Source organism: Armigeres subalbatus, chromosome 2 (genome assembly GCF_024139115.2).
Source record: "Armigeres subalbatus isolate Guangzhou_Male chromosome 2, GZ_Asu_2, whole genome shotgun sequence".
NCBI classification, from domain to species: domain Eukaryota; kingdom Metazoa; phylum Arthropoda; class Insecta; order Diptera; family Culicidae; genus Armigeres; species Armigeres subalbatus.
The window spans coordinates 237852814-237869410 of NC_085140.1; the positions used below are offsets into that span (position 1 = coordinate 237852814).

A 16597-nucleotide genomic window follows, 5' to 3' on the forward strand; every position below is an offset into this window, starting at 1 on the left:
TGGGAAGATCCATTAATAACGTAACACAAAAAATGGGCATTTTCAACCTCCCTCCCCCTATGTCATACTTTTTGTATGAAATATCTTAAAAAAAAATTATGGATCGTCACACTTTGCTCAACCCCCTCCCCTCTAAGCATTACGTAATTTGTGGACGCTCCCTATGGTATCTAACTCATGAAAAAAAATCTCTTTATACAATTAATGTAAAAGACATTTCGCTACATTGAACAGAGTTTCTCTGAATTGTTCAACTTTCACTTGACAAATAGGGGAAAAGAGGGCTTTGGCAGGTTTTATTCTATTATTGTCAGAGGGGTTTTTGTCGACCAAATTTTATGAAATTTGGTAACAATATTCTTTGATATGCAAAGAATGTTAAGCCCAAATTTGAGCATAATCAGTCATAAAAACCCCCCTGCCAATAATAGAACAAAACCTGCCAAAGCCGTCATTCCCCCTACGTTATGTTGTTTCGTATTATTTATTATGCTATTTTATATATATATATCTTTAACTAATTTTTGATTTATTAAACCATTTTTTGGTGAGTCAAGCAAGTATCTAGAATTGAACTCGCCCTCTCCAGATTGCAAATTAACCGCTTTGCTCACAAGGCTAACTGGAGACCTAAGACACAATGAAGAAGAGGACCAATCAAGTAAAGTACTATGTTCACCTGCTGCAGCAAAACTAGAGTCCCCTTCGAAGGGCCTATCTCTTGAAATATTTTCCCCTCTTTCTTCATTTTCACATTCTTTAGCTGTTGTTAGTATTGAAATAAGCGACTTGATATTTCCTATTTAGTTCATCAAAATAAAAAAATGGATTGAAAGTGATACTTAATAATGTTTACCTGCGATTGTTGTCAGTATGTCGAAGAATACTGTCCAATTAAATGTTGATTTGGACTTGCTGAATATTTTTAATGATTCTGTATCCATGTTTCTAACACTGAACTTAATCAGATAAATAAATATCGCGAATTTTAGGTACGATGCACTTTTATATATGTACACTAGTTTTACTTATTGTATTGGATTACTTCAAATCGCACATTTAATAAGTCTACATAACCGGACTTGAAAAGAAAAACATTCACTGATTACGCAGCACCGTTAGAGCCGAACTATATTTGCAATTGGTTGTTTAACACTTGAGCAGTATACGGCAGGCGTTCTCTTCACATGAAAGCTCTTATGCAATTTAATCCCACTTTGAAATTAAACGCACATGGCCAACAGGCAGAACCGGCACTATTATTGTTCCTAAGTAGCATGGGCCGGTTTGGGTAGGTTCTTTGTTGACAGTGCTCGCGTGAATTTCGAAATTTTATATAGGTAGGTACTGAGGCAATCACAACGTGCACAGAAGGAGGCACGACCAGTAGAACAAGCAACCGGTTGGCTTGGAATCACAATTTATACTGAGCTACTCCAGAAGATGCATTCTCTCCTACACGATGTCTTTTATGAGCGACATGTGGTGTCCGAAAGGGTCGCGTGTGATAACGAAGTGGGCAGGTGTAATAAGGCTGAGTGAATCATGAGTTTGCATTACTTGGTTTTTAAGATAAGGTGTTCTCTGTTCACGCTTTGATAAATAAACAGTATTTATCTGATTCGTAGATGACAATATGACAGCATTGAGCAAGTCAGCACATTTCTACCATTCCTGAAGATGAGATAAAGCAGCCTCTATGAATCCTTTGACCGTTATAACAGATGTAAACATTGTGCATGATTCATTCGGACAACAGTCAAAACAACTCCGATTCTAGGAAAGCTAGTAATAAAGAACCAATTATTGCCTTATACCCGGCGACCGCTCGCGTCATATCGCTGAGGTTTTCAAGCTCTCTGACTTACAATATTCTTGGAGTTAATAACACCATTTTTTAAATCCGAGATGTCCCTAACAACGAGAAAAATTCTAGTATTTGTATACATATCGGCATCACTGGCGGCGCCACAGTTCTGGCAATGGTGAGTCACCAGCATTTTTGGCGTAATTGGTTCATTTATAATTTGGCGTTATTATTAAGAACTATAATTGGAGGGACTTCAGTGCGTGTTTTCCTTTGTTTCGGACAGCAGAACGATCGCGAGATCTGCCGAAATACTGTCTATCCGGAACAAATTTAGTACGGTTACTATACCGAAGTTGATTTTTTATCCAGATACAGGCAACTTACCCAACTTCGGAAATAGTACGTTGGTTTCACCTAAAGCGCTAAACAACGCATTACTTAGTGTGACAGATAAAACTTCGGAAGAAAGTTCGGTTCGGAGGTCCCGACTTCCGAATTCTAAGTTGGTGCTACGCCGACAATGTTGTGTTCTGCATTGCGCGGTCGGTAATAAAGTTAATCAGTTCAGTGCGTGTTTTCTCTTGTTTCGGACAGCAGAACGATCGCGCGATCGCTTACCAAGGCGATTTCCAATATATTTCCTTCCCAACTAACATACTATGTATTTCTTTCTAGTGCCCTCATAGAGATGCAGAGGATTCCTCGGTCTCTTGTAGCAATGAGTGTCGAACTAATTTTCCTTTCCTTATCCTAATTGACTGTGAGAACGTGGCCGGCAACGTTATTGTTCTCGAATTAAAGAAACTCCGAAGCATGTACAGTGAGAATAGCTTTTCCCAAGAAAACTATTCAATTGGTGAGCCGTGCATTATTTGTTGTTTCTCGGCCAATCACGACTAACAACTACAATGGGTATAATCAATCAAGCTAAGCTAAGTATTAAGAACCATAATTAGAAGGGAAAAACAATTAAAGATGTCACGCAGTTTCAAGAATAATGAATTTTTAGTGCATTTTATCGTCTGTTATTGAAAAGGTCACTAGGATTTTTTTGGAGTATTTTTTTTTAATATTTTCAATTCCTGTTGTAATAATGGATAGACTTTATTAAGACATTTTAGGGGGTTTTCTGGCAGGCAACTCCAGTCAAAACCGGGTTTTACTATTGACCAGTAATCTTCAAGAATTAACTTCTGACATTTTTTTTCGTAAATATCGTAAACAATTCTTTAGGAAATACCTCCAGGATTTAAAAAAATAACATACTGCCAGAACTCTTTCGAAAATGATTTCAAGAATTCTTTCGGATACCATCGGAAATCCCATTCCCTCTGGAAATCCCATATCTTCAATAATTCCTCCGGAATTACCATTTCTTTGAAATTTTGTTCGGAAATACCTAAGGAAAGACCTTAGGATATTTCTTTTGGAATATCTGTAGAAATTGTTTAGGGAATGCCTTCAAAAGTTGCTTTAGGAGAAATACTTCGTAAATTTCTTTAGCCATTTCTTCGGAAATTTCTTAGAAATTTGTTCGTAAATTTATTTAGGAATTTCTTCGGGATATGTTCTAGGAAATCCTTCAGAAATTCTTTTGAGAACTCTTCCAGGATTTATTTCCAGCAATAATTTAGAAAATTATGCAAGGAATTCTTTTTGATATTCGTCCAGGAATTCCTTTTGAAAATGCACTGGAAAGGCCTTTGCAAATTTCTCCGGAAATTCCTGCCTCCAGAAAATCTTTCAGAAATCCTTTTAGTGAAGTCACACGGAATTTCTTCCGAAATTATTTCTTCCGCAATTATTTCTGAAATTTTGTTGGAATTTTTTTTCAAGAAATTTATTAAAGAACTAGCCGACCCATCAGACGTTGTCCTGCATAGTAGGCGAAAATATGCGTTATGAACTAAACATGCAAAGTTTCCATACGATTCTTAATTTTAGGTTTCCACGCACGGTGTGTCTGTGGCCATTATTAACGAAAAAAATGTCCATCCATTCTGAACTCGCCTTTCGAAAGATATAATATCCAGGCGTCTGCTATGAACATTTCAAAATCTTTCATCTAGGGAATCGAAAGTTATAGCAGTTACAAATTTAATGATTTTTGCGTTGGATATCTCACTAATATGCAACCATATATACCGTGAATTTCCTCCTGATTACATCCAAATAAATTATCATCAAATATGCAATTTGCAACCTCAATCAACTATAACCTAAAACCTATTCTTTAAATAATAGAAAAAATAGCAAAGGATGTTAGAGATAACATTGTACAAATATCGATGGCAAAATAGACAATACAACCAAAATACAGTATTCAAATTACAGAATTATTGCACTTCAACCTCCTAATCATACCAAAGTGTGAATATTGTCTATGACAGACAAGTAACTACACTCTGTATGATGATTCTGCTTTTATTAAATATGATAATAGTTGGTAACATAGAATACCGCGCCGAAACAATTTTGTCTTTCATGGGTACTGGGTAGTTAGTAAGACTAGTAACCAACATTTAAACAACAATGTGCATCAAGGTTAAAAGACTATTATTCTTCCTTTTACTTCCACTATTAACTTTTTTATGTATCAACGAAACGAACAACTAGACACGAGGGTCAAAGAACATTTGGCAGAATAACTAAAGCAAACAAAGACACTGAAAAAGGTATACATTATCATTTCAAATCTAAAGTAGCCGAACATATATTTAACGAAGATCATCAATTAACCAAAGACAACATATCACTTCTCAGACAAATACAAAATCCTTGGAAACTTCACGTAGCGGAAAGCTTAGAAATTTACAAACAAAAACAAATAAACTTACTTAACAAAGATCAAGGAAACGGATATACCTGGCTGTTTAGATTACTACCCACGGGACGACGACGAATCGGTCCAAGCGACATGCCCTAATTTTTACCTGCAGTTCTACCTACACACCATATTTAAAGTTAATGAGCAATGTTTTTCTTCAGTCGATAACAAACACTGAAGAAGTTTCCAAGTAGGAAACGAAATACGTATCTGCTTGTTGATACATAAAAAAGTTAATAGTGGAAGTAAATGGAAGAATAATAGTCTTTTAACCTTGTAGCATTTCCCCTAAGACGCTCTAAAATAATTAATCAATGTGCATCATTTGTTGTCAGTTATACAACCATCATCCAGTTCGATTCAAGCAGTGGTACGAAATTGAGTTCCATTTGGAAAAAAAAATGGGAAAGGCTAGATCACACGAGGAAAACCGCCTTTTCCGAGAACGGTAGGCGGAAGAAGCATATATGCACCACTTCGGAACGCCTCAACAATTTAACTGACTTACTGAACTACGATACATATACTTCATAAATTAATGCATTTACTACATTAACTAATTTACAATGTTATGAAAACTTATATGTGAATATGTACATTTTGAATTGAAAATGTATTGGAGGTAACCACTTTCCCTTCGGTAGGACTCGAACCCACGACCCTACAGTACGCTAGACTAGTGCTTCAACCAACTAAGCTACGAAGGACCTCCATCGGCCTTCGCAACCTAGAGGCTACTGAATGAGCTCGAGATTCCTAAATTGGACGCATAGTCAAATCACTCGCAATCCATTTGTCAAGCCATCACTTCCATATGTGTATAGTACACGTCCACATTAGAGGAGCGTGAGTATTTAGTCTGTTGACTTGTAATGTCGTCTTCAGTGTCTCGACTTGAGTCGAGTCAAATACGAGGCACTGAAGACGACCATACAGTTGAGGTCGAAATACGTAAAAAATACGTAAATACGTAATACGTATCGTAATTCAGTAAGTCAGTTAAATTGTTGAGGCGTTCCGAAGTGGTGCATATATGCTTCTTCCGCCTACCGTTCTCGGAAAAGGCAGTTTTCCTCGTGTGATCTAGCCTTTCCCATTTTTTTTCCAAATGGAACTCGATTTCGTACCACTGCTTGAATCGAACTGGATGATGGTTGTATAACTGACAACAAATGATGCACATTGTTGTTTAAATGTTGGTTACTAGTCTTACTAACTACCCAGTACCCATGAAAGACAACATTGTTTCAGCGCGGTATTCTATGTTACCAACTATTATCATATTTAATAAAATCAGAATCATCATACAGAGTGTAGTTACTTGTCTGTCATAGACAATATTCACACTTTGGTATGGTTAGGAGGTTGAAGTGCAATAATTCTGTAATTTGAATACTGTATTTTGGTTGTATTGTCTATTTTGCCATCGATATTTGTACAATGTTATCTCTAACATCCTTTGCTATTTTTTTTTCTATTATTCAAAGAATAGGTTTTAGGTTATAGTTGATTGAGGTTGCAAATTGCATATTTGATGAAAATTTACTTGGATGTAATCCGGAGGAAATTCACGGTATATATGGTTGCATATTAGTGAGATATCGAACGCAAAAATCATTAAATTTGTAACTGCTATAACTTTCGATTCCCTAGATGAAAGATTTTGAAATTTTCATAGCAGACGCCTGGATATTATATCTTTCGAAAGGCGAGTTCAGAATGGATGGACATTTTTTTTCGTTAATAATGGTCACAAACACACCGTGCACGATTTACTCAGCCTTATTCGTGGTTTTCGCAAAAGGAAATATCATATAAACCCGTTGGAAACTATAACGAACATATTTGCTAAAGGAATGAAGAAAATCTAACCAACCGTTTTAGATTTATGCGGATACGAACACAGACCATTTCATTTTTATTATATAGAAAGAAGATGAAATAGGAAATACTAAAGGAATTTCCAGATGAAATTTCCGTAAGAACTCTTTAAATTATTCTGAAGTAATATTCGGAAATTACTCCAAATTATTCTGAAGTAACATTCGATTTTTTTTTTGAAGATTTAATTAAATGTCCAGAGGAATGTACGAAGGAATTCCTAGAAAATCGGAAAAAAATAAGGAATTACTGGAAGAATTAGCAATATAGGAATTTTTGAAGGAATACCTTGATGCATTTCCAAACGAATTTCTGGATCTATCTCCTGAGTAATTTCCTAATACTCTGCCGAAAGAATCCCTGCAGGAAACTCCGAAGGAATTCTTGTAGTAATGTGCAGAGAAATTAAAGACTTCTGGAAATTCCATCAGGAGTTCCTTCGGAAATTTCCTAACAAAATCGTAAAAGGATTTTCTGAGGAATAACGGGAGCCGAAGGAACAAAACATCTGGAAAATTTCTGAATTTCTGAAAATTTGCTAAAGGAATTCATTAAGAAAATTCCGGAGGAGTTTCCAAAAGTATTTTAAGATAATTTCTTAAGAATTTTTTTAAAACTTTTTTTAAAACACATAAATAAAGTTTAAAAAAAGAAATTTTCGAAAGAATTGCTAAAGGAATTTCTGAAGATATTTCTAGATTTGTTTGCGGAGGAATTTTGGAGAAATTCTTTGAGGAGCTAAGTCATGAATCACTGGAGGAATTTCCGATGTATTACTTAGATAAATTTACGATGGAATTCCTGGAGGATCTTTTGAAGGTATGTCTGAAAAAACGTCTGTATGACCAACCGAATTAACTCCTGGAGATATTTTTTACGAAAAAATGTAGGACTTTGCTTCACAATTGCTTCAGAAATCCGTTAAGGAATTCTTTCAAAAACCTATTCAGGTTGTTCTTTGGAAATTCCTTCGAGAATTTATTCGAAAATTATTCTTGAAATACATTTTGAAATTCCTTCAGAAATTTCTTCTCAGATTTCTCCAGAAAATCGTCCAGATATTCTTTCGAATAATTTATAAAATTTCGCTATGAGCTCAATTAAATACTCCTCCAGCGATTCTTTCGTAAAACTTCCCAAAAAGGAGTTTGTAAATTTCTTCAGAAATTCCTTTAGTAAAACAATGTAATATTTCTTTCAAAATTCCTGCAGGAATTATTCCGGAAATTTTGTTGAAGGAATTCTTACGAAAAAATTATTGAAGAATGAATAACGGGAAATCCTAAAGGAATTTCCGGAGGAGTTTCTAAAGGAAATTTAAAAGAATTTCCTGATGAAATTTCGTAAGAAATTTCTAGAGATTTCTCGAAGGAATTCTCAAAAGGATTTCAAAATGAAATTTCCAAAGAATTCCTGAAAGAATTTTTAAGGATTTTCTGAAGGGATTCCTTTCAGTAGAATGCTCAAGAGGAACTCCGAAGAAATTTCAAAAGAAATCTCCGAAGGTCTAAAGTTAATCTTGGAAGAGTTGCTAAAAAACTTCGGATGAATGAGCGAAGGAATTTCTTTTAATAAATTGAAAGAATTCCTGGAGATCTGAAGAAATGCCTTAGGGCAATTTCGAAGCAACTCCAAGAAATTCTTCCTAGAGTTTCCGATGGGATTTCTTGAGGAATTCCTGGCAGTATTCTTAAAACATATTCCGAAAAAAATTCGTACAGGAATTTTGTCTTTCGAAACTTTCTTATAATTCCAATATTTGTATTTTCGAAGGAATATTATGAGGACTATACGTATACGTATACGTAAATGCTTTATGATCACTCCAAAACCAACCTTTTGATAGAAGGCTCGGAGACCCATAGTGTTATATACCAATCGACTTAGCTCGGCAAATTGAGGTGATGTCTGTTATGTGTGTATGTGTACATAATTTCGTAGACAAACTTTTTGAAACTTAGCCTTGGTCGAATTACTCGCAACAAGTTCCACGGGGAATCCTGTCCCATTGTTTGCTATCGCAAATTGGCCAGATTAGACTATGGGATCAGAAGTTATGGCCAAAATACTATTTTTTATGCGCAAAACACACAAAAAACACTCATATCTCTTGATCTTTTTTTTTAAACGAGGAAGGCACCAACACCGCTAGGTGGATTAATCTGGGTTTTTCCATTTGTCTTCGGAAACACGATTCGAAAATCCTCGAGAGTTCCTTCGGAAATTTTTCTAGGGATTCCTTTGAGAATTCATTTGCAAAGTCTTTTAAGAATTTCCTCGGTAATTACTTTGTAAAATCCATTGGAAATTGTTTGGAATCCAAAGGAAAAGCTTTCAGGAGAATTCCTTTTATGAGTTCCTTTGAAAATTTGCCTTAGGATTTCCTGCGGAAACTTAATTACATTTTTTTTTCCATAATTCTTGAAAGTAATTTTTAGAATTCCTTAGAAATTTAACTTTGGAATTTATTCAATACTTCATCCAGGAATTCTTTCAAAACTTCGGATCAGAGATACCTACCTCTTCAACATCTTCGAATATTTATTTCGTAATTTGCTCGGGAATCTCTTCAGAAATTCATTAAAAAATATATTATGAATCATTTGGAAATTACTACCAGAGTTCATCAAAAAGTTCATCTGGAAATATATTTTATATTTCCGTTAAAACGATATGTGCTAATTTTTGTTTGTGAACTTAACTAATAGGAAACATTTATTTGCATATTATTCGGCAACTCGGCCGTACGAAAACCATTTTTTTGTTAAATATCTTGGCTGTGCATATGCACAGCATATGTTTCGAAATGGACAAATTGATATGAAATTTGCGAAAAAGAATCCACGTGTCTTGGAGGGACTCGAACCTCAACCTCCTACTCTCTAGAATGTGTAGGCGTTATCACGCCTTCACAAGAGAGTAGGAGGTTGAGGGTTCGAGTCCCTCCAAGACACGTGGATTCTTTTTCGCAAATTTCATATCAATTTGTCCATTTCGAAACATATGCTGTGCATATGCACAGCCAAGATATTTAACAATAGGAAACATGTTATTGCAAAACTGTAAAAAGATGAAAATCATTCTGAAGAACCAATTTCTTTTCTAGATAAATTATGTACGCAACAAATCGCATCAGAAAAATGAACAATTTTTGGCGAGCTATGTATAAAATGCAAACCACGGTCTCGATCTTCATCAGAAAAGTTCATGTAGATTTCTTGAAAGAAATTCACAAAAAATGCATTTTTTTCCTAATTATTCCAGAAAGTTTTGTACAGATCGATAATACTCTGATTTTAATTCCTAATCGAGGATTTCCAGTAAACTTTGTGAGCAAAGGATTGCCAAACCCGAGATGGCGAGTTCAATTATCAGTTCAATATAAAATGTTTTTGGGCTGTAAGCTGTGAGAAATTATTATTTGCTAATTTATGAACAGTGTGTCTATAAAATATTGATACATACACACATACACACAAACAGTCAGCTCAGCTCAGCTCATCAAGTTGTTATATACTATTGGTCACCTATCAAAGGTTAATTTTTATTGCTATCCTTTAGCCTTTACATAAACTTAGTGTACGAGTAATGCAAAAAGTGGGACATCTGTATAACTCACGTGTAATTTCGTGTAAACACAAGCTTCAACCGCTAGACAAGAGTAAACATACAGCAGTTTCAGTGTACTAAAAAGCTGTGTGCGCCATTTTGCGCTGGAACAAGTTGCATGATTTTAAAACCCCCTAAAAAAACGAACAGTGGGTAATGTCTGTGACATAACCGCTAAGTGGACGTAGGACTTGACTTGACCATGTCTTTAAGATACATAATATGTCCAAATTTCTCACATCAACTAATTTGGATAAATAATCGGCGTTGCATACCATTCCTTGGCAAAATCTTCTCATCAAACCGACACAGAAATCAAATCAACCTCGAACAAGAATCATCAAAAACAATTCAGGAAGTATCTGTCCGGTCACGGAATATTAGCCTCGACAGTGGCAACCTTCCCACTGAAGGACTGCCTGAAATAAGCCACAAGATGGCCCAGCAGGGGATGTAGGGCCTCCTAATCCGTGCGATAGCGAAGGAGAACATTATTTTTAACTCTTAGAGCCTTTTTCAAGGCTAAGGTTTGCTTCGGCTAAGTTCAAAAAGTAAGAAAACGATCTTTTCAAATAACCGTGAATTTCTAGTGGTGGTATAAAAAAGACTGAATGCTCTGCGAGCGAATGCACTTTTCTTTTATACCTTATTTTGAATCTTCTCCGCTTCCCAATTGGTGGGCCAATCAGCCAGAGTCTTGTATCCCGCTTCTTTGTCAGCCAAAGCGTCATCATCATCAACGCGTTCGAGAAGGGCTTCTTCTTTTTTACGCTTGTTGCTCGCTGCTGGCGTCTATTTCCTAACGGGACTTTTCGCTTGATACAGGCCAATAAGCCGGGCAAGCAAGCTTAGAATTGCAGTTCAGGTGAGAAGTACGTGTTCTTTTCTGAGACAATATTGTTAGTAGTAGATGGAAGGAAACACCCGGACATGGGATTTCGGGTGATAAGATTTAGAATTGGTAACATGGGACGATCATTCAGTCACGTTCGCTTTGTGTGCGGTCAGTATCAAACAATGTTTATCTAGATATTTCTTGATCAATGCCAAAAAATCCAACATTTGATGAAAAATCGATTGATAGTTTATTAATGTTTGAGCTGTTATCGGTGTTTTTTTAATCCAAATATCCAAATATTATGTGAGAGATTTGGACATCTTATGTTTTTTAGGCATGGTCAAGCGAAGTCCTTCGTCCACTTCGCGGTTAAATCAGAAAAATTATCCACTGTTGGTTTTGACGCTACCGTCGTCGGGGGTGACAATGGGTCAAATGGGGGTGAGAATGGGTCACTGTTTCAACTACTTAGAATGCTTATAGAATAGATTAAATGTATCTGAGGGCAAGAAGACTAAAATATAAGAGACCTTTTTGAACGATTTTGCTATCCGACCTCCAGGCTGCCGGTGAGAGCGCTGACCCATTCTCACCCCCCAGACCCATTGTTACCCCCGATGGCGGTATTTATGAAAATCATGCATAAAATTTTATCACTAGAATATTGGATTTGGCACCCAAGTACAATTTCTATCCCGAAGGGTATTGAAAGCTTTGATATTGATCTCTATTATTGGCTCTCTGAAGAACCGTTTGTTTTTTTGACATACATGCTGCATCATGTGGCTTTTCTTCAGCCTGCCTCGGCTCAGCACCGATGCCGGCCGGTCTCGGCTCGACTCTGCTGCTGCTGCCGGTATCTGCTCAGCATTGCTGCTTTGTCGGGTCTGTATGGTGGACTGCTGCTGTACTGTACGATGATGCAGTTGCTTCGCTTGTCCCGGTCAGAATGAAAGGAAAAAATCGCGTTGCGCTATTTTATGGCTTCTCGGCAGATCCATCGGCTGCTCATTCGCTGGTGTCTGCACCAATGAGAACGTGGTAATGGAATGATGCAAGAATTATGCGGTACCCATATTTATACGATCCCTGACTCGGTCAGATTGAGAGTAAAAATTTTGTTTCGGTCAGATTGAGAGGACGCGCTGCGCTATTTTATGCCTTCTTAGCAGCCCTAGCGTGAGCTCATTCATTGACGTCTGCACCAATCAGAACGTGGTAATGGAATGATGCAAGAATGATGCGGTACCCATATTTATAGGTTTGCGTGAATTCAATGTTTTGCTTTGAAAACAGTTTTAGGCCTATTGAAACAAGATTTCGGATATTATCAAGCATTATATGAAAGGCATACTTGAAAGCTGTCAATTGAGGGGTTAACTGCAGAAATCTGTTCACTAGGATAAAAGCTATTAACGTTTGAAATCTTTCAACACAGCGTAACGCGGCCGATTTAGAAATTTTGAAATGACACCCGGTATAGTAAAGAGAGACGTAAGTCCTACGTCAAAACACATTTTCTCAAATAACTCTATAGTTATTTTCTCTTTCGATTACGACAACACCATACTAAAGTTTACTTTGGATTTATTGGCAGATATCTCAAGACAATAGTTTCAACTAGCGTGCCGAAGTGGAAAAGTAGCAGAAAATGCATAACTAGCTTATCAATTATCGAAAGAGAGCGCGGATAAAGAGAGCCTCTCTTTTGCACATACGACCTATTCTTAAAGCAATCTAGAACTTTTCAATTTTAAGAGATGTGTATTTTTGTTAGCAAAAAAACTTTGTAGAAGGTGGTAAAAGTGCCTGAAAAATAGTAAAAAAGTTATGCTAAAAAAAACTGGACCTTCCACAGAAAACGTCACAAATCTCGCACTATATAAGCCTTAGGTATAGGGTGTATTTGGCCAGGTGGCTTGAAATACCATCCGCTATAACTTTCCTGAAGACACTAGGCTCATATCTGGTTTCGATGAATAAGTAAAATGTTTAACTCACTTTTAGGTGGATTAATCATTTCAAAGATTTTTTCAAAAGAAGGTGCTTTTCATATCTAACGTCTTCTCCAAACAAACTACAGCGAAAAAATCAACAGAAACGATGATATTAAAAAAGCGCACGAAATCGGCATAAAAAGCAACACTTTGCGTTCATGTTCCAAAGATTGGGAACAGTTTTTTTTTAATTTTTTCTCCTGATGCTTATGACCCGCGATGCTACGATGCTTAAAATAACTAAAAACAATCCATATTAGACATCAGCTGAACACAGAGAAAAGGGTATATTTTTCACAGAAGTTGCCCAACTTAAATAACCAGAAAACATTTTTTTTTCCTTTATTTATTTGTTAGGCACTCTGTGTTACTTAACCGCTACTGTGCCGAGATCTACTGTGGTATTCTGCTGTACAGAATCCACACAGAATCTATTTTTAGATTTCCATTGCCATTATTGTTGTCGGTACCAGTCCATCTCGTCGTGAGTCCATTGTGTCCGTTTTTGTCCATGTCATGTATGGGCCTGTTCAAATATTCCGTAACGTGAAAAATGTTGATTTTAAGAACCCCCCACCCCCTCGTAACAATCCGTAACCATTTCAGAACCACCCCCACCCCTATGCGTAACGCGTAACAAATGCGATTTTTTTAAATAGATCCTAATTTTAGTAGAATTTGAAGGACGACGGTGCAATAAATTATTATCTTTTGTATATTTCATGCTTTTACAAAGATAATGAATATTTTTTGAATTTTTAAAAATATTTTTCCCTATGGAAATAACTTGTTACGCGTAACAATATTTCGAAGGACCCCACCCCCTATATTTTGCGTAACGAAGCGTAACAAAAATCAAACAAACCCCCACCCCCTATAGCGTTACGTAATATTTGAACAGACCCTATCCATTGATCGTTGCATTGTTCGGTTGCCATTTATCCGGGTAACGTTGGAGGAATGCCTCCGAGAAGAACAATTTGTCAGTCGTCATCAGGCAGCCGTGACGGTAAGGCGCGTACCCCAAACGCCACCGTATGGGCTGCGAATCCGGCGACTGGCGAGGGTTTGGTGGAGGGGCTGGGAATCGAACCCATGACCATTCGCTTGTAAGGCGAACGTGTAGCCAACTACGCTACGAAACAGAAAACATTTCTGCTTCTAAATTTGACTCATTGGTCGTTACAATCTGGGATCGTATCAAATGATGATACCTGCTAATAATCTGAGATCTAAGATTGCTTAATAAAAAAAGTTATGACGAAATATGTGAAAGTTTATATGTTAGGGGTTATAAGTCCTATGCACCGTGAATGGCGGAAAGAGCTCACTTGAAAGATATTATTATATTATATTATTAAGTTAGCTTTCGGACGACTTGTGAATGATGCATTGCGAATCGGACGACTTGCGAACGATGAATTTAAATCTCAAATCAGAACTTTTTTGAAACAAAAGAGATCAATCGGCACAAAATGCACAACTTCCATTTGAAATTACTCAGCTTGGTGCATAGATGGAAGGAACAGGTTTATCAAAAGTCCACGCGACGCCCCTGATCTACACATATTTTAGTCTTTGATTACCTATTTTCTGAACATTAATGAAATAATAAATTAGGAATGGGAGGTTGACTCGATTTTGTAATTTATAACCTAAGAACAACCTTTAGGACAGGAAATGAAGTGAAGCTTACTTTGTTCACGGTTCTGTTTTCAAAACTGTATGTAATTACTAAAATACGACAGAAAACTGCTAAAAAAAATCAGAGGTTTAAAATTCAACGAATTGGTTTTATAAAACTTCTTCGGCTCTGTCTGAACCTTATTCTTTTCTATTGCATCCCATAACTCTTTAGAGAATATATTATATTGTCATTTCTATATATATTTAAATATTTTTTAAACTAATATTGTAATCGTTCTGGGAAAATATGTTGTATGCAAGATTTGAGTAGAAGTTCTAGTGTTTAATCCGGAAACTTAGGTTTCACCTAAAAAATCCATTATTTTGCACTTTAAGCGTTATGTGCCATTTTTTTATTCATTTGTTTGAAAAATATCCTCGGAATCATTAATTCGTAAAACTTTTTAGAAAAAGTTAAGAGTCCTTTAACTATTGACATATATTCCTTAACCTGACACTTGAAGTAACATCATAAGTCCATTTGAAGCATAATCTCAGAAGTCTCTTTGTTGTATTTTTTAATTTAAAAATTTTACTCGGAATCTCAAATTTGTAAAGTTTAAGTATATTATTGTATTAGAGATCCGTATATTCTTGGGCAAATAACAGAAAGATCTCCATGGCTTATAGTTGTTTGAAAACTAAGGATTTTTTAACATTGATTTCGTGATATATGGTTACTCTTCAAGATGCTATGATTTTCTACAAAATTTCATGTAATTTAATGATGATTTTAGGAAACTAAACGATTCATTTCCGAATTCCCTATCCAGTAGATTTTTTTAAATTATCTCAAATCATCAAAGTTATTTAATTATCTAAAATATCAAAGTCCTGCTATTAATATCTGAGGTCTTTGCAATATTCCAACATTGTTCACATTACTTTCGTAGTTTTCTCGAAATTTTATGCATGTTTCTGACAGTTTAGTTCTATTGAATGTGGATTAAAACCACGTGAAGGTTGATGAATGTAATTTAAAACTTAACTTTTGCTATAGTGTATAATTTAATTTATTATAAAATTTGATTTTTTAAAAATAATTTTAAGTCTGATAATTACAATTTTCTGCCTACATTGCCTGTTTTGCGAATGTTATTGATATATGAGCATGTTATTAATAATGGAACAGATGCAGTTTGAGAAATCCGCTTCATCAGTTTCAAGGTATTTTTGAAATCTTTGTTTCGTCTAAAATTTGTCAGGGTATACAACAGCATCAATAACAAGTTGATATCGTGGTTTTAAAACTTTCCGCAAATTATCAATAATTATTAACGTTTATGATGAACTTCAGTATACTATGAGACATATTTCCTTCATCGAAGAGCTTCTGTACATGTTTTTGTCCAAATTAATTAGGAATGCTATCGTGCATTAGTTCCTATTCGATTTGCAAACTATCTATTTTCATTAGCACATAAAAAGATATCCAAACAAATCAAAGTAAATCTTGCTACTCACGTATCAGCATGAACCGGCGAAGCGTAACAACTCGACGGACCAATCGAAACGGTCGGCTGTTCATCATGCCATCACTAATCCCTTCCACTGCGTTTAACATCTTGTACTAAGGTAATGAAATAATGACTGTATCCTAATCACTTATTGGTGATATCTTTATTTTGCACAAGAAAGTTATCTCCACAAATGTACTATCGTTGATTCTTATATAAGCTTCGAATGGGTATCGGACTAAGCAGTGAAAGCGGCGATCCTGATCGTGCTGTTATTATCGTCCCATTCGATAGCTTCAAAAGAAGAAAACTCTGGCCTGAATCACTGCTTGTCCAATCAGCATCACCGCACTACAGAGCAGGTCCTTCCGTAAATATACTATGAATGGTTTTTGACAGCTGATTCCGTATACAGCAATCGCGGAGCTACAGCTACGGTAGTTTGTGTGAAGCGACCTCGACCATCAACGATGTACGGTTCTTTACGAGGAT

The 16597-nt window shown here is 36.0% G+C and overlaps 1 protein-coding gene across 2 annotated transcripts in view; it reads right to left on the reverse strand.

Annotated features, from left to right (window-relative positions):
• Window positions 1–16487, reverse strand: part of LOC134211960 (phospholipid phosphatase homolog 1.2 homolog) — a 38747-nt gene extending 22260 nt beyond the window's left edge. The window contains exon 1 of one of the 2 annotated variants that reach the window (XM_062689378.1): window positions 16113–16487. In XM_062689378.1, coding sequence (XP_062545362.1) covers window positions 16113–16212 — 100 coding nt within the window. In that variant the 5' untranslated portion in view covers window positions 16213–16487. Of the gene's footprint in view, window positions 1–856; window positions 1433–16112 lie in introns of those variants that run through there. The other variant, XM_062689379.1, reaches the window with a different exon arrangement.
• Window positions 16488–16597: the final 110 nt, after the last annotated feature.